Raw genomic sequence first — 25438 nt, 5'->3', positions numbered from 1 at the left:
TACACGACAGCAACAAAATAAGTGAAGCATTTTATTTTTTATTTTCGAAGCTAAAGGTGAAGTATTTTATTTGCATAACTATAATATACATCAATTTAAGAAAGTCCTAAACAAAGACCATTAATTTCCTAAGGTTGGAGAGCAAGCAATTCTCTTGAACAACACCATGAATAGAAAAGCAGCAATACATAACACAAATATCACTCCCCCTCTACTGAATTGTACAATTTTAGCTCCACTCTCAAGACAGAAGAAAAGACCAAGGAAAATAAAGCACAGCCTAGTGACCTTCCCTGCATGAAGAGTGATGTGAATTTTATTTGCAAAAGTTACATATCAAGTAGCAAGGTCTTTGTGGGTGTAGCTAACTGCTTTGTCACCATCTACTACTTCTCCACTTCCTTTGAGAATCCTGCACACGCAAATGAATAGTCTCAATATCAGTTATTATCCTTTTATAAACCTCTTAGTGTGTTGGTTATTCATAAATGATAAATCTATTTCCCATAAATCTTTGTACCTCTGTGATTGTGATTAGTTAGTGTCGTTCAAATTGATCATATTAACTAAATAAGAAACTGAATGGAATTGCTAGTTGTATAGGACACTAAAAGGTTTGTGTTTGTTTTTAAAGTGTTATAATGACCATCAGTTCATACCATCTGGTTGTTAACAATCCATCAACTCCTACCGGACCCCGAGCATGAATCCTGCTTGTACTTATTCCAACCTATTAAAGCCCATAACAGAATTATGAATTAAATCAACAACTTTAGCTTAAGATATTGATAAAAAAAAAAATAATGCAAACTAAATCATACCTCTGCACCTAGTCCAAATCGTGCCCCGTCACTGAATCTTGTACTAGCATTGTGAAAAACAGCAGCACTGCCAATATAGCAAACATTATTTACATAACTGCCGTGATTCAATGTTCAGTAATCTCAGAAAGTGGTTAATTGCTCAAAAGAAAAGGATTGTTGTGTTTACTAATAAATAATTTTGTCAAAAAACAGGCAATTAAATTATCAAAATAATGAAATGCTGCTAAGTAGATAATATGATTAGAAAAACAAAATAACAATTCATTACATTCCAAATATTACCTGTCTACTTGGTTTAGAAACGCATCAGCTACTTCTTGATCTTCTGCGACGATGGAATCAGTATGTGCACTGCCACAAAGAAAGAGAAAATGAGACGAATTTCCATCTAAGCCCACTGCACAACTGCAGATGTAATTTCACATGGGGGCACAGGGAAGATGAATGAAAGGAAAATATGCTTCAACATATTTCTTAACAAGAAATAAAGAGTGACATGCCTTCCATGAATATTTATATGATCAATAGCTGCATAAACATCATCCAAAATTTCAATAGTGCAAGCCAACGAACTGTACTCATGATGAAATGAACGTGCCTGTGGAATATTTAACAGAGAACTTGCCTTTGGTCCTCCATATAATGTTACACCTGCATGAATTGTAAATCATCCAATGCAACCATTCCAGAAATCTTACAAGATAAAATTAACAATACATAGAACTGTCCATTTGACTTCAAGAAACCATTTTTCAAATATAGAAATGATGCCAGTCAGATAATTCACCAGTTTAATAAGAGATTTTTGTCAGAACTCAGAAGTCATACCTTCTGTCCGTAGGTCAACAACAATATCACTAAGCCAACCTTTCTCTATTAAGTCCTTGTGAACAAGAAGTGTTTCCTAAAAGTTCAAATTTAAATAAACATATGTTATGCATGGCAGTGAAAAGTGAATTAGGAAAAATAGCCAGCAAACAAAGCTTGCACAGTCATTCAACACATATGAAATACCATGGCATTGCAGCCTGCTGGATAATCTATTTTTGCATCTAGTACAATCCGCCTTGCCATCTCCATATTAGCAGATTTATCGACATAGACGTGACAAATTCCATCTAGTTTGGCAATAATGTAGCTTTATTATGATAGTCAGCTAGTCACAAATAAATTTCTTTAGCAAAAGGGTTTATGATACCATATCAAACACTGTTTGCATATTAAGCAGAAAGGTCTTACCAGCATGACCCAGAACAGGAATTTTAGTGGTACTCTTGATCTGAGAGATAAGTTTGTTGCTGCCTCTTGGGATCACCAGATCAATCACATCATCAAGCTAAAAGACAAATAGAATGCAGATTCCAGCTTTAGCAAAAGGTGCCAATCATCAAAGGGGACAAATTTATAAATCAGAAACTAATCTCTACTGTTGTATTCACCTTAAGCAGCTCAGGAATTTCTGCTCTTGACGTCACAAGTCCAATAAGTTTTGCACCAACAGTATCTGGTAAGGCTTCAGTAATTACCTGAAATTTCAGAGATGATAAATTACCCAAAAAATGTTTATTATAACCAAATATAATTTAAAAACAAAATGGTTTGCAAATTATCAATTAATTTGAAACCAAACTTTGTGCAAAATTCCATTTGATCGCTTAGCCTCCTTGCCTCCTTTCAAGAGAAGCCCATTCCCACTTCTGATTGCCAAGGAAGCTATCTGTTTAGATTATATGAAGCCATTGGCTTAGACTCAGATAAAAAGCATATAATTCAGAGTTAATCAATCAAGACATATTTTTTTAAACCTAAATAAGTTCATGTGATATAAGAATAATGAATTCATTTTATTTTTTTAAAGAAAGGCCTGATGCACAGCTTAGTAGGTAACTTTTGCCCAAGCATGTCATATAGAAAGCAAACTAAACAAGATTTATATATAAAGGCAATCAAGAGGAAGGACAAAATTGAGAAATTGAAAATAATTAACCAGGTTTTAACAGAAGGTGAAAAAAAATATATATATATGAAAATGTTTAATATACCTGAACTAATGCATCAGGGCGAGACTCAAAAACAATTAAAAGAACTCCCAAAGGAGATGATGTTTTCTCTAAAATTAGCCCATCTGCAAGCTAAAAAAAAAAGCTGTCAGAAATATTATAGATCAATAATTATCATTAAAAATTCAGTACAATCTAGAGTGTTCATGAAAAGCTTGTTCAAAAAATCATAAACAATGTACTTTTTGACTAAGCAACAGTTATACTCCCATACTTTATGACACAAAGAAAGGAAGAGTTCATCCAAGACTTATTTGGGAGAAAATAATAAAATAAGAATTAATGGAGTGAGAAACAATTTGATGAATGGTGATGTATTAAAAAAAAAAAAAAATTAGCGAATGGTGTATCTTAGGACAGAGTGTAGGAAAACTATTAGTAGTGTGGAGGAATATGCCTGTTTTTGGTCCTTTTTTCCTATGTTTATTTAATTATTTATCTTCCTCTCTAATTATATTTCATTTATTTATTTTTCTCACCATTATTTATTTATTTATTCTTTTATTTTAGTTTTTATTTATTACTATTATTATTTTTATTTTATTTTTTATTTTTCTTTATTTTTCTCAATCTTTTTTTTATTTTTTATTTAAGTTCATCAATCGCCGACCCAGCTAGTTTGAGATAAGGGTATTATTGACTTTGAAGTTTGGACAACTTCCTTAAACAAAATTGCAAATAACACAAGTCATTTCCTTCTTATCTACTAGTATGGATGTAAAATTAGAATCTGTAATAAATACAATAAGTAGAAGGGGAAATTGATCCAGCTTATACATTAATGACCTCAGCAACTGGTGTTTAAAACTACCATGTCCAAGAATATATATAGTCAGTATAAACTTCTCATTACCTCAGTTCGTTTTAGCACTCGACCAATCGGATCTTCCATGTTTGCAATAATTCGTATGTTGTTGGCAAGGTTTGCAAGCTGTCAATTATCATAGTTTAAACAATTATGTACAGTTAGTTAAAATTTAAATATTTTATTCTTTAGTTGAGCTTCTTGCCTTCTCATTCTTCAAAGCCAGCCTAGCAACCAAGGAATTTTCATATCCTGCTTGTTGTGCAGCAGCAATATCAGCTTCATTTTCAATCCTTATCTCTTTTTGATGTGCTTCCAGGGCATCAGCTATTTTTAGTAAAATTTGTTTCCTCTCTTCTGAAGACAAGGCCTGTAAAGAGTAGAAGATTAGAAAATTGAACTAGGAATGGTACATTGACAGCTAGTAATATCCATGATCCATTAGATATTTTTTATTTTTTATTTTGAAATATTTCAATCAGTTCATCGCTTCGCGACTAGTCCGATTCGGGACAGGTTCCAGGTTTAAGACTTTAAATCCCTCCTAAAGACAATACTGAAGAGGATCAAACACTACTCTCATCCTCACTTGCTCAATTTCCTGACGCTAACTGAACTACCATCTCACGTGCATCAACTACCATCATTTGTTCTATTAGACATTTTGTAAGTGTGAAGATATAAGATACCTGAAGCCGTCTGGAACAGTCCCTAGCCGCAACTGCCATCTCACGTGCATCAACCTCTTTTACTGGGGCCCACATATGCACATCTTTATGGAAGAGGGTTCCAATTCGTTGTCCTTGGAGGACTTTAATGATATTTTCAGCTGAATAACCACTGAAATGGGAAAAAAGGGAATGTGTCAGAAGAAAGGAAAAAACAACTTGCAAAGATGAAAATCAGATAGAGTGGGTAGCATACATAATGGATTTCATAGTGTTCTTGGAATTAAAACTTCCATCTAATATATCAATATTGGCAAAGGGTAAAAAAGTTCATGAATGATCTTCTGTGCCATAAATGTCTCAGTTAAATTTACTGACTAAACATATGGTCCACAAAAAGTCATCTAAAGAGAAAAATAAATAGAACAAATAAACAGATAACTGAAAGCAAATTAGATGTATATGAGTTTTTTATTTTCATTTCTCGAAATTCCTTGTGGTCCAGTGAAAATAGTACGTTCAAGTGTCATGGACTAAATAAAATATTTCTAATTGAAAATGGTGCCACTGGAAAATGTTTAAAATAAAACCTGGTAATGATAACTGGAATGCCAGCTTCAGCCGCATGAATAGAAGCTTTTACTTTGGCTGTCATTCCACCTCTTCCCACCCTAGACTTGTCTCCAAAAGTAATTTCATTTTGATGCTTTTCCTTAATGTATGTATGAATAAGCTTTGAGCGTGGATCACTTGGAGGGCCACTATAAAGACCCTCTACATCACTCAACAAAATAAGAAGATCAGCTTCTAACTCCAAGGCCAATAAAGCTGATAAACTGTCATTATCCCAAAATATGCCAGAAGAATCCTGCACAAAATGAGTTGGTGACACTTCAAATACTTAAAACACTGTTAAGAGTCGAATATTGGGAATGCTTGACAGGCAAAGAAGCCTCTTACTGAAGGATAAACAAGTAGTCAGTTTTCCTTAAATAGGTTAAGTTCGGTTTACAGACAAAATGCTAAATAAATTTTGTCCATATACAGATCAGTCTAAAGAAAACCTTGGATACAGAATCAATATTTAAGTCTAACAGATAAAGTTCAGAAAATATATCAAAAGAAATTAAACATAATTCTGGGCTCTATTTCTTGGTAGCATAAGCCAAGATCATATCATCAGCAAAGAACTGATTGCCACTATTTTTTCAGAAAGGAGCATCATAGCTAGAAGTAATCAGCTTCGAGATTAAGTTTAGCTTAAATCAGACAAGTAGAATAACAAACCTCATATGGAGATTTCCTAGTACTAACTGCATCATTCTCGTTGAATATGGGAATAACTTTTAATGCTAACAATGATTTCACAGTTTCAGTAAGTTGCTTTCTGAAATCCCTGTCTCTAAAATCATTGTCCGTCACAAGAAGCTGAGCAGATGTCACATCCAGCTGCAGGGCAGTTAGAGAAAGGAGTAAAACATCAATGTCAAGTATCTTAAAGTAAGATAATAACTGAAAATGCAATGGCATTAAGGGTAAAACAAAAATCAAGAGGAGAACATGCTTAGAATAAGAGCAAACATAAGTTCTTGTAGTTTATAAAAAGTAAAAAATCACATAGATATATATATATATATATATATATATATATGATAAAAAAACATATCCTTTAGCAAACCACAAAGGCATATATGATAAAAAAAATCACAGGAACATTGATGATTCTGCAATAAACTACAAAGACATTGGTGAACTTTTTCAAACAAAAAAAAATATTAAAAAAAAAAACTATTATTATACATACCCTTCAAACAGCATTTTGAAGGTTTTGTATACATACTGAGAGAACCAAAATAAAGGTGTTACCTAACCCATCCTAACCTGCTGTTAACTAATTTCCTGTATCTGAGCCTTTGGCGACCAAGGCCAACAGCACCAGATGACACCAAAATAATCTCATAACCCAGAGAGTTCAGCTCCTTAATCTGCCATTTGTTTTCAAAAGGGACACACATTCCAAATTCAGAATCCCATTTTTATTTCTTAAAAATACAAAAAACACATAACACATAATATATACAAAGTGACCTGCTCGCATAGTGTCCCTAATTTCCCAACCGCTACTCTTCCATCTTGGCGTGTGACCACAGAAGTCCCAACCTTAAAAACCAATCAAACCAATAACCTTAGCCATTTGCATCACCCTATGGTTGCAGCATTTCGCGCCAACCATACACACAATCACAAAAGAAGAAGAAGATATTTTTGGGACAGAGAGAGAGAGAGAAAAACCTTTATGATGATACGCCTAGCGTCTTTGATGAAATCTCTACAAGCATCTATGTTCTCCATTTTCCCACCAACGAGTCTGTTTCAGAGAGAGAGAGAGAGAGAGAGAAGCGCTAGAAGCAGCTGTGTACTATGATACAGTATACACCAACACTTCCTTAATATTAAGAATTTTCATATAGAACTTGTTAGCGGGAATATTCTTAGTTCAAAAAAAGGGATAATATTATTTGATAATTATGTATTATATATGTATTATGTATTATATATGTATTAAAGAGACTATATAACTTAATAGGCTAAGCCCAAAGAAAATTATAGAATGGAAATAAATAAATAAATAAATAAACAAATACAATTATTTACAATATTTCCCCTCAAGTTGAGGAATAAATATTTGTCATTTTCAGCTTGTTAGTAAGCTCTTGAAATCTTTTCGAATGAAGTCTCTTTGTCAGAATATCAGCTAATTAACGTTCAGAATGATGTACGGAGTGGTGATAAACCCGCTATCAAGTTTCTCTTTGATGAAATGGCGATCGACCTCAATATGCTTAGCCCGATCATATTGAACTGAATTATGAACTATACAAATGGCGGGCTTAATATCACAAAATAACTTCATAGGTCCTTCACATCTTATTTTGAGATCATCAAGTATAATTCTCAACCACAATAATTCACAAATGCCTTGAGCCATAGCTCGAAATTCAGCCTCTGCACTCAATCTGGCAACCATGTCTTGCTTTTTACTCCTCTATGTCATTAGGTTATCACAAAGAAACATACAATAATAAGTGGTAGATCGACAATCAGTCACGGATCCAACATAATCAACATCAGTATAAACTTCTAAAGAGATACTGCTATCACGCTGGAACAACAGTCCTTTACCAGGAGTGGCTTTAAGATACTAAGAATTCTCTCCACTGTCTGCATGTGTTTTTCTTTTGGATTATGCATGAACCGACTCATAATACTAACAACATAAGCTAGGTCCGATCTAGTATGAGCCAAATATATCAGTCTCCCAACTAATCGCTGATATTGTCCTTTATCAACTGGAGGACTATCATTTTCATAACCTATATTGTGATTTTGCTTAATAGGAGTACTAGAGGGTTTACACCCAAGTTTTTCTGCTTCTTTAAGAAGATCAAGGACATATTTTTTCTGGCTGATAAAAATTTCTTCCTTTGAATAAGCTACCTCTATCAGTGTAACACCCCGTTCTAGAACCGGTTTGTTAACATCGCATTATGATATTAAGCGCAGTTACAATCACATTGGCTCAATTAACAATCCGGATGAATTTTTCTTTTTAAAACGACGCTGAATTTAAAACATCCAATTGCGTGATCATAACCATATTACCTTGCGGAATCAGATAAACCAAGCTTAACATCATGTTCTCATTCCATTTTTAAACCATTAATTTACTTGTTATTTATTTCACAACTTCTACTATATTGTAGATCTCTTCGTTAGCAATGCGTGGGTTCAAACCGCGCTCAAATCGGAGCACTGTAGCCCAAGTTATGGGTTTTCTACGAAACGAGCGCGTGAATCCTGCTGATCCCGGCGCGACCGGCGCCAGATGTGGCGCGGCGGGCGCCAACGAAACAGAAGCTCCCGATCGAAATGGCGCTGGAGGCGCCAAGGTTGGCGCCAGGTGCGCCAGCTGGTGATCCCGGCGCGATTTGCGCCAACGCCGGCGCGATTTGCGCTACGAAACAGAAGCTTCCAAGCATTATGGCGCACGGTGCGCGAAAGCTCTGAAGGTTTCACCTATTCTTAGTATTTTACCTCTAACTAGAGTTGTACTTGTCCAATTCACACAATATTGGTCTCTATGGAAAGCTAAGAAAAATATCTACAACTTCCATACATACACCACGGTCCAAATCTATCATATAAATTCCTCTCCATAATTGATTTAACGGAAATTGGGCAGCATAACCTTTGTTTTCTCAACGTTTCCCAATCTAACAGCTTAGCTCCTAATAGACAATTCAGCTCAACATTTCCAATATTCATCATGCGTTCATAACCTTGAAGTAAATAACATTACACAAGTTTAATTACATAACGGGGAACTTAGCTACAACAGGCTATGACCATCCCTTGGCTCTCATCAACAAAAGAGATATCCAAAGGCATGATCATAGGCTAAGTCCATCAAATATAACGAGATATACATACGTCAATGCTATCAATAATCAATCTTATACATGTAAATCTACAAAATAACATGTATGATCTCAAAACATCATTTTCTTCATGCATGATCTACTGCAAATAAGGCCACTTGCCATCAGAGGCTCCTGCAGCTTCCTTACCTGAAAGGGGGTCCCCATAACACGGGGTGAGATATACGAATATATCACAGTAAACCAGAGGTCCTTGGAGATCACTCCACCCTAAGGTTCACTTTCGATGTACACATAATCATAATAGCTTAACACATTCTTATCAGCAAGCATTACATGGACTTCCAAGAGAGATCCACTAAGGGTTGTTTCTCTTAGGCTCTTACCACATGGAGATCCACATAGGGCTGTTTCCAAGGGAAGTCCTTTCCTCAATCTAGGAACCTCCAAGAGGGATCCACATAGGGCTGTTCCTCCTAGGCTCTAACCACATGGAGATCCACATAGGGCTGTTTCCAAGGGAAGTTCCTACTAATCATCCTCATCATAATACTATCACTCATAACCTCAATCACAATCCTCAACCATTACCTCATTCATTATTGCTACTTCTATAACCATTCCTCAATTACTCTTAAACGATCAAACATCAACCAATAATCATCAATCAATCATAACATGTATCAATGCATGAATCAATGCATGAGCATGCAATTACAATCATAATTACATATCACATCTCGTAAACCATTTCTCCTCCATGGAGTATGGTGGAACACTCAATGGGATCAACCACAAGGTCCAAAGGTTTACCTTTCTCTTGAGCTTTCCTCAATTGCACACAACCACAAAGGTTGGTCACTCTACTTGGTCTTCTTGCCTCAATCCTATCAACACAAGGAATACAATCAATTGATGCTAATAATATCTTAACATTTAAGAGCATCCTTAATCTCAAGTATAATTTACTCAAATGACAATCTAAACTCATTTTCACCGTTTATTTATCATCAGTAACAACATTTTCAAAGACACCAAGCCTCCATCACACTCAAACTCATAAAACCCCAAAATACACTATTCATCATCATCAACCTCAAGAAACTTCCATGAATACAAGGTTGGAGAAGTGGAAACTTACCACAATATGTCACACAACCATGCAATAGAAGCCTCCCAAGCTCCCATGGAGGTAGGAGCCATTAATCTCCTCAATTTCACCTAGGGTTCGAATTTTTGAAGGAGAATATCTCTCTCCACAATAACCCCCACTCAAAACTAAACTAGGATTATGGAAGAGGGGAAGATTTTGAGTGGTCTAGGCTTTGGAATCACTCCGATCGGTGGAGAATCGCCCTCTCACCCTCTTCCTCCCTTCTCCTTCCCTCCTTCCTCCTTCTCTCTCTTTTTCTTTCTTTTCTTCTTCCCTGGTGTAGGGTGTCGTGGGGAATGAATGGGGTAGGGGTTCTTTTTGGCTTTCAAGTCACTTAACTTAGTTAAGTGGCTTATGTGGGTATTGGTTCATCTATCTATTCAACTCCATTAATTACCAAACTTTACCCAAAAGTCTGGAATATTATTCTAGGAATATTAATATTTTTATTTTTATATTTTGGACACTTTTCCAGTACCCATTTATACCCCTTAACTTTCACTGAGTACACTTTTTACCTCCAAAGTGACTCCAATTCGTTTAAGTCTTATACTTAATTTTACTCACTAATACATGCTTAATTACTTAATTAAAATTAATTAATTGAATACTTAAGTTTGGGGTATTATATTCACCCCACCTTTTTAACGATTTTGTCGTCAAAATCGACAAAACCACTCATTCAATCACCTATGGATTTATCGGAGAACTCTTCTTATGTTCCCGAAGTTACCCTATCCATCCGTTCCTCCTTTCCTCATCATCTTATCATAAGATGAAACATTTCGTTTCACGATTTAACTTTCATTTTTATCATTACTTCCCACTACTAATACTAACTACACTCATAATGGACCATCAGTCGTTTCACCGATGACCTTATCAGTCCTTTCACTGATAGAACAATCTTTACCTAAACTTTTACTTAGATATTAGTCCTTTCACTAATATCACACACCAATCCTTTCATTGGCACGCACATCAGTCCTTTCACTGATGATTTTATCAGTCCTTTCACTTTTCACTTTCCTCAAGGGTCATATCTGTTCACTAGATATTTAACCCTGACCTTCTGCGGTCCTACTAACAACCTCATACAAAACCTCATCTGATGGAACTTCCAAGAGAGATCCGCTATGGGCTGTTTCTCTTAGGTATCTGACCCCATGGAGGTCCCGAAGGCTAGCTCCAAGGGAAGTTCCGCTCAATATAGACCTTAAATGAGAACTCTCAATCTCATAGGATACTGTCCTCATGGAGGTAATACTACCACTTCCATGGAAGATCAGTGCATACACTTATCATCTTTTAGCAATCAATGCATAGCCTAGTCTTTAATTACTAGACATATCCAATCACCCAATCATAATGGAGTCCACAATCTAAGCACATGTGGCTTCAACCTTAAGAAACTATGCATGTTATCAGATTACTTTTCTTTATTTCTGTTCACCTCCTAGGTTTACAGCCGTAAGCTAAACCTAGAGGTTCACAGTTTGGTCTACAACTCTATCTTTTCATTTCATTAATTTTATTGTTAAATTTAACTCTCGTGGTTATGGAGCCTATGGTCCCCACGATCAGACGAAACTCACGTCTGACACTTCAACACAATATGCTTACTCTTACAGACATTGCATACATCCTCAATGTACATGCATTTCTCCTTATGCAACAATACGTCTATTATCACCACCCAAGGTGAGTGCACAGTGAGCATTACCACTAATGCATCTAAGATCATCCTCGCAGGAACAACTCCCAAGGAAGCATCACATCTCAATCAAGGACTTCACACATGGTTCTACTTCGTAGAGCTTCTGCTTTTCCATAGTAACTCCATGAGTTACACTCAAAGGAACAATTTCTACATGGAAAGCCCCAATCCTCAAACAAAACTCACTTACTTTTACATCTTGTATATTTTTTTTTTGTACAATCGTAATTATGCTTTAGCACTAGATACCTCACCTGTTATGCTACAACCAGGGCAACCTCGCCCCTTTACGTCACAAACAAGGCATCTTACTTTTTTTTTTTTTTTTTTTTTACAATTGACAAGGTAACTCACTTTCTACACCTTAATCCAGGTCCACTTATATATCATGCCACCTCCAGAGCATAATATGTGACTTAGTTTCCTTATTTCCTATAAGGAATTCCATGCATACTCATGCAAATGGATTTACAATTCCATTATCTCAAGCTATATCTTCCAACTCGCCCATCTTCAGAAAGAATGAAATAAACCACATCTTTCAGAATTACTTCAACTACAAATGCATGGTATCTATCATAATTTACCATATAGCACTATCATAATCAAGGTATACACATATATAACCGCACATTCACAAATTTCTTTCAAAGGATATTACACAAGGTCTATCCACCCAATACAACCATTGGTTTAAAGTGTGCAACCTAAATCATTATAACACTTAATCCTGATACCTTTGCTATCAACATTATTTTAGTATTCTATTATCCTTCGAGTGTATCCCGATGTTTAGCTTAATTATACAATCATCGTGCTAAGAACGAGTCGGCCAAACTCATACTCAACATCTAGCAATGCATAATCAAGTCAAACATGGGGAATCATCGAACAAACTTTTTCAAACAACCACACTAGGTTTATTTTCCCTAGAACTGCTCTGATACCATAAAATGTAACACCCCGTTCTAGAACCGGTTTGTTAACATCGCATTATGATATTAAGCGCAGTTACAATCACATTGGCTCAATTAACAATTTGGATGAATTTTTATTTTTAAAACGACGCCGAATTTAAAATATCCAATTGCGTGATCATAACCATATTACCTTGCGGAATCAGATAAACCAAGCTTAACATCATGTTCTCATTCCATTTTTAAACCATTAATTTACTTGTTATTTATTTCAAAACTTCTACTATATTGTAGATCTCTTCGTTAGCTACGTGTGGGTTCAAACCGCGCTCAAATCGGAGCAATGTAGCCCAAGTTATGGGTTTTCTACGAAACGAGCGCGTGAATCCTGCTGATCCCGGCGCGACCGGCGCCAGATGTGGCGCGGCGGGCGCCAACGAAACAGAAGCTCCCGATCGAAATGGCGCTGGAGGCGCCAAGGTTGGCGCCAGGTGCGCCAGCTGGTGATCCCGGTGCGATTTGCGCCAACGCCGGCGCGATTTGCGCTACGAAACAGAAGCTTCCAAGCATTATGGCGCGCGGTGCGCGAAAGCTCTGAAGGTTTCACCTATTCTTAGTATTTTACCTCTAACTAGAGTTGTACTTGTCCAATTCACACAATATTGGTCTCTATGGAAAGCTAAGAAAAATATCTACAACTTCCATACATACACCACGGTCCAAATCTATCATATAAATTCCTCTCCATAATTGATTTAACGGAAATTGGGCAGCATAACCTTTGTTTTCTCAACGTTTCCCAATCTAACAGCTTAGCTCCTAATAGACAATTCAGCTCAACATTTCCAATATTCATCATGCGTTCATAACCTTGAAGTAAATAACATTACACAAGTTTAATTACATAACGGGGAACTTAGCTACAACAGGCTATGACCATCCCTTGGCTCTCATCAACAAAAGAGATATCCAAAGGCATCATCATAGGCTAAGTCCACCAAATATAACGAGATATACATACGTCAATGCTATCAATAATCAATCCTATACATGTAAATCTACAAAATAACATGTATGATCTCAAAACATCATTTTCTTCATGCATGATCTACTGCAAATAAGGCCACTTGCCATCAGAGGCTCCTGCAGCTTCCTTACCTGAAAGGGGGTCCCCATAACACGGGGTGAGATATACGAATATATCACAGTAAACCAGAGGTCCTTGGAGATCACTCCACCCTAAGGTTCACTTTCGATGTACACATAATCATAATAGCTTAACACATTCTTATCAGCAAGCATTACATGGACTTCCAAGAGAGATCCACTAAGGGTTGTTTCTCTTAGGCTCTTACCACATGGAGATCCACATAGGGCTGTTTCCAAGGGAAGTCCTTTCCTCAATCTAGGAACCTCCAAGAGGGATCCACATAGGGCTGTTCCTCCTAGGCTCTAACCACATGGAGATCGACATAGGGCTGTTTCCAAGGGAAGTTCCTACTAATCATCCTCATCATAATACTATCACTCATAACCTCAATCACAATCTTCAACCATTACCTCATTCATTATTGCTACTTCTATAACCATTCCTCAATTACTCTTAAACGATCAAACATCAACCAATAATCATCAATCAATCATAACATGTATCAATGCATGAATCAATGTATGAGCATGCAATTACAATCATAATTACATATCACATCTCGTAAACCATTTCTCCTCCATGGAGTATGGTGGAACACTCAATGGGATCAACCACAAGGTCCAAAGGTTTACCTTGCTCTTGAGCTTTCCTCAATTGCACACAACCACAAAGGTTGGTCACTCTACTTGGTCTTCTTGCCTCAATCCTATCAACACAAGGAATACAATCAATTGATGCTAATAATATCTTAACATTTAAGAGCATCCTTAATCTCAAGCATAATTTACTCAAATGACAATCTAAACTCATTTTCACCGTTTATTTATCATCACTAAAAACATTTTCAAAGACACCAAGCCTCAATCACACTCAAACTCATAAAACCCCAAAATACACTATTCATCATCATCAACCTCAAGAAACTTCCATGAATACAAGGTTGGAGAAGTGGAAACTTACCACAATAGGTCACACAACCATGCAATAGAAGCCTCTCAAGCTCCCATGGAGGTAGGAGCCATCAATCTCCTCAATTTCACCTAGGGTTCGAATTTTTGAAGGAGAATATCTCTCTCCACAATAACCCCCACTCAAAACTAAACTAGGATTATGGAAGAGGGGAAGATTTCGAGTGGTCTAGGCTTTGGAATCACTCCGATCGGTGGAGAATCGCCCTCTCACCCTCTTCCTCCCTTCTCCTTCCCCCCTTCCTCCTTCTCTCTCTTTTTCTTTCTTTTCTTCTTCCCTGGTGCAGGGTGTCGTGGGGAATGAATGGGGTAGGGGTTCTTTTTGGCTTTTAAGTCACTTAACTTAGTTAAGTGGCTTATGTGGGTATTGGTTCATCTATCTATTCAACTCTATTAATTACCTAACTTTACCCAAAAGTCTGGAATATTATTCTAGGAATATTAATATTTTTATTTTTATATTTTGGACACTTTTTCCAGTACCCATTTATACCCCTTAACTTTCACTGAGTACACTTTTTACCTCCAAAGTGACTCCAATTCGTTTAATTAAGTCTTAAAATTAATTTTACTCACTAATACAGGCTTAATTACTTAATTAAAATTAATTAATTGAATACTTAAGTTTGGGGTATTATAATCAGTAGGAAATATCTTAGTCTCCAAAGATCTTTAATTTCAAACTTAGAAGCTAGTCGTGCTTGTACAAAATGTCTCTACGCAATATCATCGCCTGTTATAATAATATCATCAACATACACAAGGAGCACAGTTAGCTTCCCATCTTGGGAGTGCTTGAAGAACAGTGTGTGATCTCATTGACTCTGTTTATACCCTAAGGTCATCATAACCTTAGTAAATCTTCTAAACCAAGCATGAGGAGACTATTTCAATCCATACAAAGCCTTTTTTAACCTACAAACTATATTTCATCCATCCATAGAGTCAAAGTCAGGTGGGATTTTCATGTAGACTTCTTCTAACTCACCATTAAGGAAAATATTCTTCACATCAAATTGATTTATATCCTAGTTGTAATGGGCAGCAAGGGACAACAAAGCTCTCACAGTATTCATCTTTGCAACTAGGGCAAAAGTTTCTTCATAATCAATGTTATAGGTCTGAGTGTAACCCTTGGCAACTAACCGAGTCTTATATCTCTCAAGAGTACCATTAGAATTATATTTCAAGGCATAAACTCATTTGCACCCTACTGTTTTCTTTCCATCAGGTCTATAAACAACCTTCCATGTTTTATTTTTCTCCAAGGCATTCATCTCATCTTGCATGGCTTGAGCCCAATTCTCAACTTTTAATGATTCATGTACTGATTTTGAGATTGAAATAGAATCTAGTGTTGAAATAAAGCTTTTATGTTGTACAGAAAGATTAGTAAAAGAGACAAAATGAGAGATAGGGTGTTGGGTACAAGATGGACAAGAAAGACAAGATCTTTGGATACAAGATCTTTTCCCTTTTCTTAGTGGAATAGGTAAGTCATCAAAGGTACTGAGTAAGCTATCAAAAGCAACAGGCAATTCACTAGAGGCAATAGTATTAGGTTCACAAATAGGAGAAGTAATAATATTGGGGTCAGAAACAAGAGATTCAAGACTTACCTGTGGTTCAGACGATTGAGGTTGCTGGTGAAATAGTGTGGGTTGTTTTCTCCTGTGATATACCAACTCAGGTGTCACAATCCTCCGTATTTTCAGTATATTGGATGGGTCAGACACAAGAGGATCAGAAATAAGAGGAAGAGGTGTAGGGGAAGACATGGAAGGTCCAAACTCAAAGAAAGAAGGTGATGAATCTACTGAAGAACTGCTCTCCCCCTAAAGATGAGAACTTGGAAAAAAGACTCAGATTCATGAAATTTGACATCCATAGAGACAAAGAATTTCTGACTAGTAGGATGATAACACTTGTAGCCTTTCTTTTCAGAAGCATAACCAAGGAAGATACATTTGAAAGCCCTAGGATCCAACTTACTACGATGGTGTTTATGAATGTGGACAAAGACAACACACCCAAACACTCGCAGCTAAAGACTCTGCTTAGAGGGGAAAGATGGAAAGGATGAAGTCATTTAATGAATATGACTTACATTGTCAAGGACCCGAAAGGGCTAGCAGTTGATTAAGAAAGTTACAGTAAGAATGGCATCTCCCAAGTAGCAATTAGGTACATGATTCTGAAAAAGTAGGGCACAAGCAACTTCAAGAAGATGACGATTTTTCTTCTCAGCAACCCTATTTTGTTGAGGGGTGTCCACACAAGTAAGTTCATGAATCATGCCTTTATCTTGGATGAATTGGGAAAGACGTTGATTGAAATATTTAGTACCATTATCGGACCTTAGTCTTTTAATTCTTTTACCAAATTGGGTGTCAATCTTTTTATAAAATTGAAAGAATAACTGTGGTACCTCAGATTTTTCATGCATTAAATAAACCTAGGTTACACGAGTGCAATCATCAATGAAAGAAGCATGAGAAACTTTAGAAGGACCCCAAACATCAGAATAAACAAGATCAAAAAGCTCAACACTTTTAATGATACTGGAAAAAAAAGACACAATGGTGTTTAGCAGATTCACAAACATCACAATGAAAACATTCAACAGACTTAGATAAAAATAATGATGGAAATAAAGGCTTAAGCAAACAAAATGGAGGATGCCTTAAATGTTTATAATGAAGCCAAATTAAAGAGTCAACAGTAGATTAGGAATGAATCAATAAGGTGTGATCCTTAACATACTCTGTAGAAGATTCTGGCACCAGATAATACAACTCACCTTGCTCCTCAGAACCCCCAGTCGTCTTCCTCGTGGCGAGATCCTGAAAAACACAGTTAGTAAAGAAGAAAGTTACAGTGTAATTTAAATCTTTGGTAATTTTATGGATAGAAAGAAGATTAGTGGAGAGTTTGGGAACATAAATATCATTTTGGAGATGTAAGGAAGGTTGTAAATATATGTTACCAGAACCCATAACTGATGTGTGTGAGCCATAAGCTATGGCTATTGTATGAGTGCCAATAGTAAGGTTATAATAAATAAAGGAGTCAGCATAACAAGCCATATGATCAGTAGCACCAGAATCGATAATCCAAGAATGTTTAATATCAGTACAAAAAGTAAGAAAAGAATGAGTAGTGTAGCTCATACCAATCATAGCCACAACACTAGTATTAGACAGTGTACTCAGAGAATCAAGTATAGTTCGAATCCGCTCCAACTCATCTCTGCGAATAGAAATAAATTCTGAAGATGCATCATTGGAACCCTCCATATTGTGGAGAGAAAAACACAGATCTGGAACAGGGAAGAAGAGACGATCAGAACACAAGTGGTCCGAGGTGAAACCTAACCATTATGTGACGTCACACGCTGGAGAAGTGTACGGCGTGTGGGTGTCACGAGCAGAAGAAAAGACAGCGTATGGGAGCGCATGCCTGGTAGATCGGAGCTGGGCTTTCGTTGGCAAGGTCGCCCGGAGGTGGAGATCCTGTATGTGGCTGGTTGGAATCCAAAAAGTCTCTGGAACAGTGTTAACTTGTTAGAACAAGTGCAGTTCTAGCTTTTTAGGACTGTTTGGGTCGTTGGTTGGCCGAGAAATGTCTATAGAAGGATAGATCAGAAAAAAAATGAGTTCAATAGTGATCCTCTCGGTCCAAAAGGTCCTCGGAAAAAAATTTCGGTGACGGCTGATGGGTGAGGGCTTTAAATAATTTATTATTCTCTAACATGTCCCCTCACAAGAGAACCATTGGACTTGAAAGGTGAATGATGCATCAGGCCCAACCTACCTATGTTAAGAAATCCCACAAAGAAATTGAGGGCCGACGAGAATTGAACCCGAGATATTGAGGCTTGAATACTATGTAAAGAACCAATTTAACCCAAAAGATTAAGTTGTTGAATAATGACCCTTTTAATGATTTGTACTATTCTCTAACATTCTTACTATGAACCCACTACCTATCTAATTACCATTGGATTAGAGATAGAATACTAAAACGTTCCTGAAAAAAGAGAAAATATTGATCAAATATAATGGATTGGTAGTTAATTTTTTAATAATAAGAATGTCTTTTCTCATTATTAAATAACATTTTATTTTGTAATAAATATTTTTCTACAATTTTTTGAAAAAGTAAGAAAAATATTTATTTAAAAAACAAAACGTATGCAAAGTCCACAATGATGGGAGCCAACTGTCATATGTGCCGCCAGAAATATAAAACTTGTGCATAATATTTTAACAAATGTTTCATATTTGAACTTTGGAGTTCCAAGACAAGAGGACTCAATAAGACAATGTATCCTGTTTTTCTTACTATAAAACTGCAATTGAGATGTTACTTTACTATAAGATTACTATAGAACAAAAAGCCAATTTACTTTACTAGGAATTTTGAACAAAAATGATGGCAAAAAAATTAATTTATTATTTTTTTAATAAAAAATTATGAAAATATAGTCGTTTTGAAATTATTTACTCAAATATAGCAGTCAAAAACGTCTCACATGGGCGTGACCGGTTGGAGAGAAACACTCCCCGTTTGGGCGTGACCCAGGAGAGAGACACTCCCCTTTGAGGCGTGTTTCACCAGGTGCTACCACGTGGCACAAAAGTCAACAGTTTGACCGTAAAACTTTGGAAGTCCATAACTTTTGATTCGAGTGTCCGAATTAAGTAATTTTTTTTATTCCACATAATTTTTCGACACATCATTTGGCATATTTTGTCTGTCACAAAAAAAATTTGAATTTACAACAATGATATCATAAGAACGTTTAAACTCAATTTAATAAAGAAAAAATTACTTTTTAATTAGGTTAAAAAATAGGAGAAGGTTATAGTTATGAAAGTCCAAAGGTTATAGTTTCCATATGTAATTGCAAATTCACAAACTGGGCAAGAGACATCAGATAATTATGAAAGTCCAAAGGAATAATAATAAACACATAAAAGCATGTTACTTTAATAATAATAATAATAATAATAATGATGATAATGGTAATTGAAGTGAACAGGTGACCATATAGATGCATATTATTTACGAATCGGTGGTAATTCACTTGAAAACCCAAATTAAAAAGTGATAGCAAGTATAACATTCTCCTATTTTTTAATCTAATTAAAAAGTGATTTTTTCTTTATTAATTTGGTTTAAACGTTCTTATGGTATTATTGTTGTAAATTCAATTTTTTTTGTGATAGACAAAATATGTCAAATGAGGTGTCATTACGTAGATCTCGAAAAGTTATATGGAATCAAAAAAAAAATACCTAATTCGAACACCCGAGTCAAAAGTTATGGACTTCCAAAATTTTACGGGACTCTTGTGACACGTGTCAGCACCTGGTGAAACACGCCCAAATGGGTAATGTCTCTCTCCAAATCGCTTACGTCCTTTTTGGGCGTGTCTCTCTCCTAATCACGTCTCATGTGGGCGTTCTCTCGTATGACTCACGCCTCACGTGGACGTGTCTCTCGTATGACTCACGCCTCACATGAGCGTGTCTCTCTCCATTGAAAACGCTCACATGGGACCTGTTTGAGATAATTTTAAAACGATTACATTTTCATAATTTTTTATTAAAAAACAATAAATTAATTTTTTTTCCCAAAATATTAGTCAACTTTCTATTATTAAAAAATGAAGGACCGAATTCCGATGTAAATAAACGTGTCTTAGTTGTGCTCTTCCTGCTCGCAGCCGCCGAAAATGTAGGCATGCAACACGACTTAGAGTTCATGCAACACGACAAAACAGAAAATGTAGGCATGCAGTATGAAAAAATATTATACTTTTCAAGACTCTCCGACACTTCAGCACATGTTATAAAGATTCAAAAAAGATTCAAATGTTAAGTTGTATTTTAGTTTCAATTATTAGATTCATTAATTATAATTAACATTTATTATATAAATATTTTTGATAATTTATGTTTCTTTGCAAAATTAATAGATGTTATAATTTAACTTCATTTTTTAATTAAATTATCGAATATTAAATATAATATATATTACATAAATTAAAAATATTATTTAATATTAAAACGTGTTAAAATCTAATATTTTTGAAATTAATGTGTCAGAATGTCGTGTCGTGTCGATATCGGTGTAATAGGAATTACCTATCCACGTTTTGTGTTACACCTAAGTTTTACTTATGTAAAAATAAGCATCTGGAAACAAGTTTGAACCGCTAAAATATGCCCCATAGAAATTAGAAAGGAAACAAGGTTGAACCGCTGGAATGCCTCAAAAGCAATTAGCAAGGGCATTTGTTGGTAAACTTATTTTGTTACATGTAAAGCAGTTCGCTATTTGATTTTTTTGATTTTTTTGGGGTCATTGGATTGGACTGTGTATGACAATATAAGGCTTTCAGCCTGCGCCGCACATTGTCACAATTAACCAGATTGGCTTTTGCAGTAAATCCTGTCCGTTGTATGTGAAGCAATACTTTGTATTGTTAAAACTTCCAAAAAAATAAGCTATACTTGTATAATGTGTGTAGATTTGTCAATAAAATAAGATTTCATTTTTGCGATACCTTGGGAAATTAATTAAGCAATTTTCTGTAAAGGATACGAAATTAGGTGAACTAGGGTAGACCCGAACTATTATTTGAGACTAAGGGTGTAAATGGACTAGGCTGGTCTACAGGGACCTGCGGCCTAGCTTATATTAGGCCAAACTTGGTCTATTATAAATAGTAAAATAGAACAAGCTTAGACTTTTTTTGTACATGTCGGACCTATAAGCCTACAAGTCGGCCTATATCATATTATTTATGTAAAATATAATAAATAAATTATTATTTTAATAATTTTGAATAATAAAATAATATTATTTTAGTTATTATTTTAATGGTTGAATGTTTAATACGCTTAGATCTCAAAATGTAAAAATGAATCATTCTTATTCACTTCTGTAAAACGATTACATAGTTTAGATATATAGTCATTGATTAAAGCTTAAAGGTTTACAACAAATTCCTAACTAACTAACAAACTGAGAGCTGAGTTAGTTATTCTTCATCTGTTGTGATTGGTTCCACGTGGCTTAATCCCATGTGAAGAGGAGGAGTTAGTTTGATGAGTTGGGCCTGGATCAATTAGCTTTGGGCTTGAGTCAGATGAGCATGACTCTGGTAAGACACCCCCACAAGCTGGACCGTGGAGATTAACGAGGCCTAGCTTGGAAATACCAGAAACAAAAGCTGAGGAAGACAAAGATTTGGTGAAGACATCTGCGACCTGATGAGCTGAGGATACAGGAAGAAGACGAAGTAGGCCAGAACGAATTTTGTCACGAGTAACATGACAATCGATGTCAATGTGCTTGGAACGTTCATGGAATGTTGCATTGTGAGCAAGATATACAGCGGAGCGATTGTCACAATATACAGAGGTAGTGTGCCATGGTGGACCAAGATCATTGAAAAGATATTGGAACCATTGTAATTCACAAGACAAGCTAGCTAGAGCTCTGTATTCTGCTTCGGAAGAGGAACGAGAAACAGTCGTTTGTTTCTTCGAACGCCAAGCAACCAGTGAATCACCGATGAATACGCAGAAACCACTAATGGATTTGCGAGTAAGAGGGCAACATGCCCAGTCGGAATCAGCGAAGGCTCGTATGCATAAAGAACCATGTGAAGGATAAAATAGCCCAGTAGCAGGTGCATTTTTCAAGAACCGTAAAATACGGTGAGCAGCAGTAAGGTGGTGATCACAAGGTGAAGCAACAAATTGACTCAAATAGTGCACAACATATGTAATGTCTGGCCTAGTTGTGGTTAGATATAGTAACCTACCAATGAGTCGACGATAAATGGAGGCATCAGATAAAGGAGGACTTTGGGCTTGAGTGGCAGAGAAGGATGGAACAATTGGGGTAGTCATTGGTTTAGCAGCAAGGAGGCCAGCGTCTGTTATTAATTCCAACACATATTTTCGTTGGTTGAGAAGTATGCCAGACTTTGAGCGAGCCACTTCTAAGCCAAGGAAATAGCGTAATTTGCCAAGATCCTTAATGCGAAAATGCGCATGAAGGAAGTCTTTCACCCGTTGAATTTCAGTCATAGAGTCACCTGAGAGTACTACATCATCAACATAAATGAGTAGTACTGTGAAGGAAGTGGCAGTTCGAAATGTGAACATAGAGTGATCTGATTCGGCTTGAATATATCCCAAAGATAGAAGGGCAGAGGACAATTTGGCATGCCATTGGCGGCTGGCTTGTTTGAGCCCATACAACGATTTTTGGAGCTTGCAAACTAGATTCCCAGATGATAGACCAGGAGGAGGGTCCATGTAAACCTCTTCATTGAGGTCTCCGTGTAAAAATGCGTTATCAACGTCTAACTGCTCAAGAAACCAGTTTTTGGCCGAAGCTATGGCAAGCAATGTGCGAACAGAAGTCAACTTTGCAACCACTGAGAATGTATCAAAGTAATCCACTCCTTCTTGCTGTGTGAAGCCCTTGGCAACCAAGCGTGCTTTGTATCTTTCGATGGATCCATTGGATTGATATTTGATCTTATAAACCCATTTGGATCCAATCGTTTGTTTACCAGGAGGAAGGGGTACCATCACCCAAGTATTATTCAATTTTAAAGCATCCAATTCTTTTGTCATGGCTTGCTGCCAATGTTGGGACTTGGCAGCTTGTGTGTATGTGCGTGGCTCAATATGAGATGATGAGTTGGGACAAAAATGCTGATATGAGGGAGTACAAGTATTATATGAGATAAAACAAGATAAGGGGTACCTGGTGGGAAAGGTTGAATCACATAGATGACTTTTGGTAGCTGTGGAGAGCCCAACATGATAATCAATAAGGTACCGTGGAGGAACTCGGTCACGTGAGGAACGGTGAAGGTTGGCATGCATGATGACATCTGGCTGAGACGTGGCTTGATCTGAAGATATGGTCTCATGCAATGTATCAGTATCAGTAGATGAGGTGTTAAAGTTTGGAGGTTGATGTGGTTCGGTGTTGACAGGTAAGTGGGTTGATGAGGGATTGTTTATGATGAGTGGAATAGGTGATGGGATATGAGTTGGAGTTTGGATGAAGGTTGGGTGGACATCTGGTGCAGGTAAGAATTAATTTGGAGGGTCACGTGGCTGTATGTTTGGACCAAAAACATCATAAAAAGGGTTGTTTGGTTGGTGTGGGTGAGAGGAATGTGATGGTGAGTTGGCTGATGAATGAGGTATATGAAAGGGAAAATGGGACTCATAAAACACCACATTTCTTGAAATGAAAAACTCTCTGGAATTCAAATCATATATGAGATAGCCTTTTGTTCCTTCTTTGAATCCTAAGAACACAGCCTTGCGGGCTCGAGGAGTAAATTTGGTGCGGTGAGATAACAGGGTTGAGGCATAACATAGACAGCCAAATACTTTTAGATGTGTCAGCAAAGGATCCTTCCCATATAATATCTGGTATGGTGTTTTATTGTCCAGAAGAGGGGAGCATAACAGGTTGATAACATAAGCAACATGGAGGATGGCATAACTCCAGAATGGAAGTGGTAGATTAGCTTGAAACATAAAGGCACGGGATACATTCAGCAAATGTTGGTGCTTGCGTTCAACCAAACCATTTTGCTGAGGGGTCTCAACACAACTGGTTTGGTGAATAATTCCCTTTCTCTTATAGAATTCAGTCATAGCAAATTCTATTCCATTGTCACTACGGATGGATTTAATGGAAACTTTAAATTGTGTCTCAGCAAATGCAACAAAATCATGGATGTGCTGACGAGTTTCACTTTTGTGTTTCATAAGGAATATCCATGTAAATCGTGAGTAATCATCAACCACAGTAAGAAAGAAACGATAACCATTCATTGATGTAGTAGAAAATGGACCCCGGATATCTGTATGTATCAAATCAAACACTCTATTGGTTTTAGTCTCACTGGAATTAAAAGGAAGCCTTCGTTGTTTTGCTAAGTGACACACATCACATGGAGTTACATGTGCAGAAGGAATAAAGGGAAAATACAAAGACATATTATGTAGAACATTCTTTGAGAGGTTCCCCAATCGTCTGTGCCACAAGACAGATTCATCTGTACTGCTTGTGATAGCTCCACAACTGCCATCTGCTTTATTTGTGTGTTGGGGCTCTTTATTGATTATCATGTACAAGCCATTTCTCCTTTCAGCTGTACCAATCATCCTCTGTGATGGGATCTGTTTGATGAAGCATAGTTCAGAATCAAAGGTGAGTGAGCAGTTAAGGGTTGTGATAAGTTTTGATACAGAAATCAGATTGACATGAAATTGTGGGATATATAGTGTGTCATGGAGAACTAAATCGGGAGTTAATTGAATGGTGCCTGAATAATGAGCATAAACTTGAGATCCACTTGGGAGAATTACTGAAAGAGGAGTAATAGCATGAATTGAAGCAAACACAGAAATAGAATGTGTGATGTGGTCTGTTGCACCTGTGTCCACAATCCAGTGAGTATTTGGGCTACCTGATTTGTTGTTTCTTTCGGTTGTGTTTATGCTGGAAACTTGGGCCATGTTGCTCACATGATTTGTTGCAGGGGCATTAAGAGGACCAGTAGAAGGAGACTTATGCAGAAGGTCCATCAGCTGTTGATATTCAGTTTTGGTCATGTGCATGTAAGGTTCTGAATTGGAGGCAACCGAAACATCTTGATGGAAGTTGTGAGAATCTGTGCTA

General features: G+C 36.5%; 1 protein-coding gene across 1 annotated transcript; it reads right to left on the bottom strand.

Annotated features, from left to right (window-relative positions):
- Positions 1-168: 168 nt before the first annotated feature.
- Positions 169-6709, bottom strand: LOC133283712 (delta-1-pyrroline-5-carboxylate synthase-like). Its single transcript, XM_061480622.1, has 19 exons — positions 6650-6709; positions 6446-6517; positions 6229-6342; positions 5645-5869; positions 4948-5225; positions 4379-4529; positions 3895-4059; positions 3738-3815; positions 2867-2956; positions 2455-2541; positions 2264-2350; positions 2064-2160; positions 1839-1942; positions 1653-1728; positions 1325-1475; positions 1107-1175; positions 822-888; positions 660-730; positions 169-412 (listed from the first exon to the last, which is right to left on the bottom strand). The coding sequence occupies exons 1-19, from the start codon at positions 6707-6709 to the stop codon at positions 337-339; spliced, it is 2118 nt and encodes a 705-aa protein (XP_061336606.1). The 3' UTR covers positions 169-336.
- Positions 6710-25438: the final 18729 nt, after the last annotated feature.

Source organism: Gastrolobium bilobum, unplaced genomic scaffold (genome assembly GCF_033153095.1).
Source record: "Gastrolobium bilobum isolate Gb01-03AN ecotype WA unplaced genomic scaffold, APGP_CSIRO_Gbil_v1 utg10294, whole genome shotgun sequence".
Taxonomy (NCBI): Eukaryota; Viridiplantae; Streptophyta; class Magnoliopsida; order Fabales; family Fabaceae; genus Gastrolobium; species Gastrolobium bilobum.
This window is presented reverse-complemented; position numbering and strand designations above follow the sequence as displayed.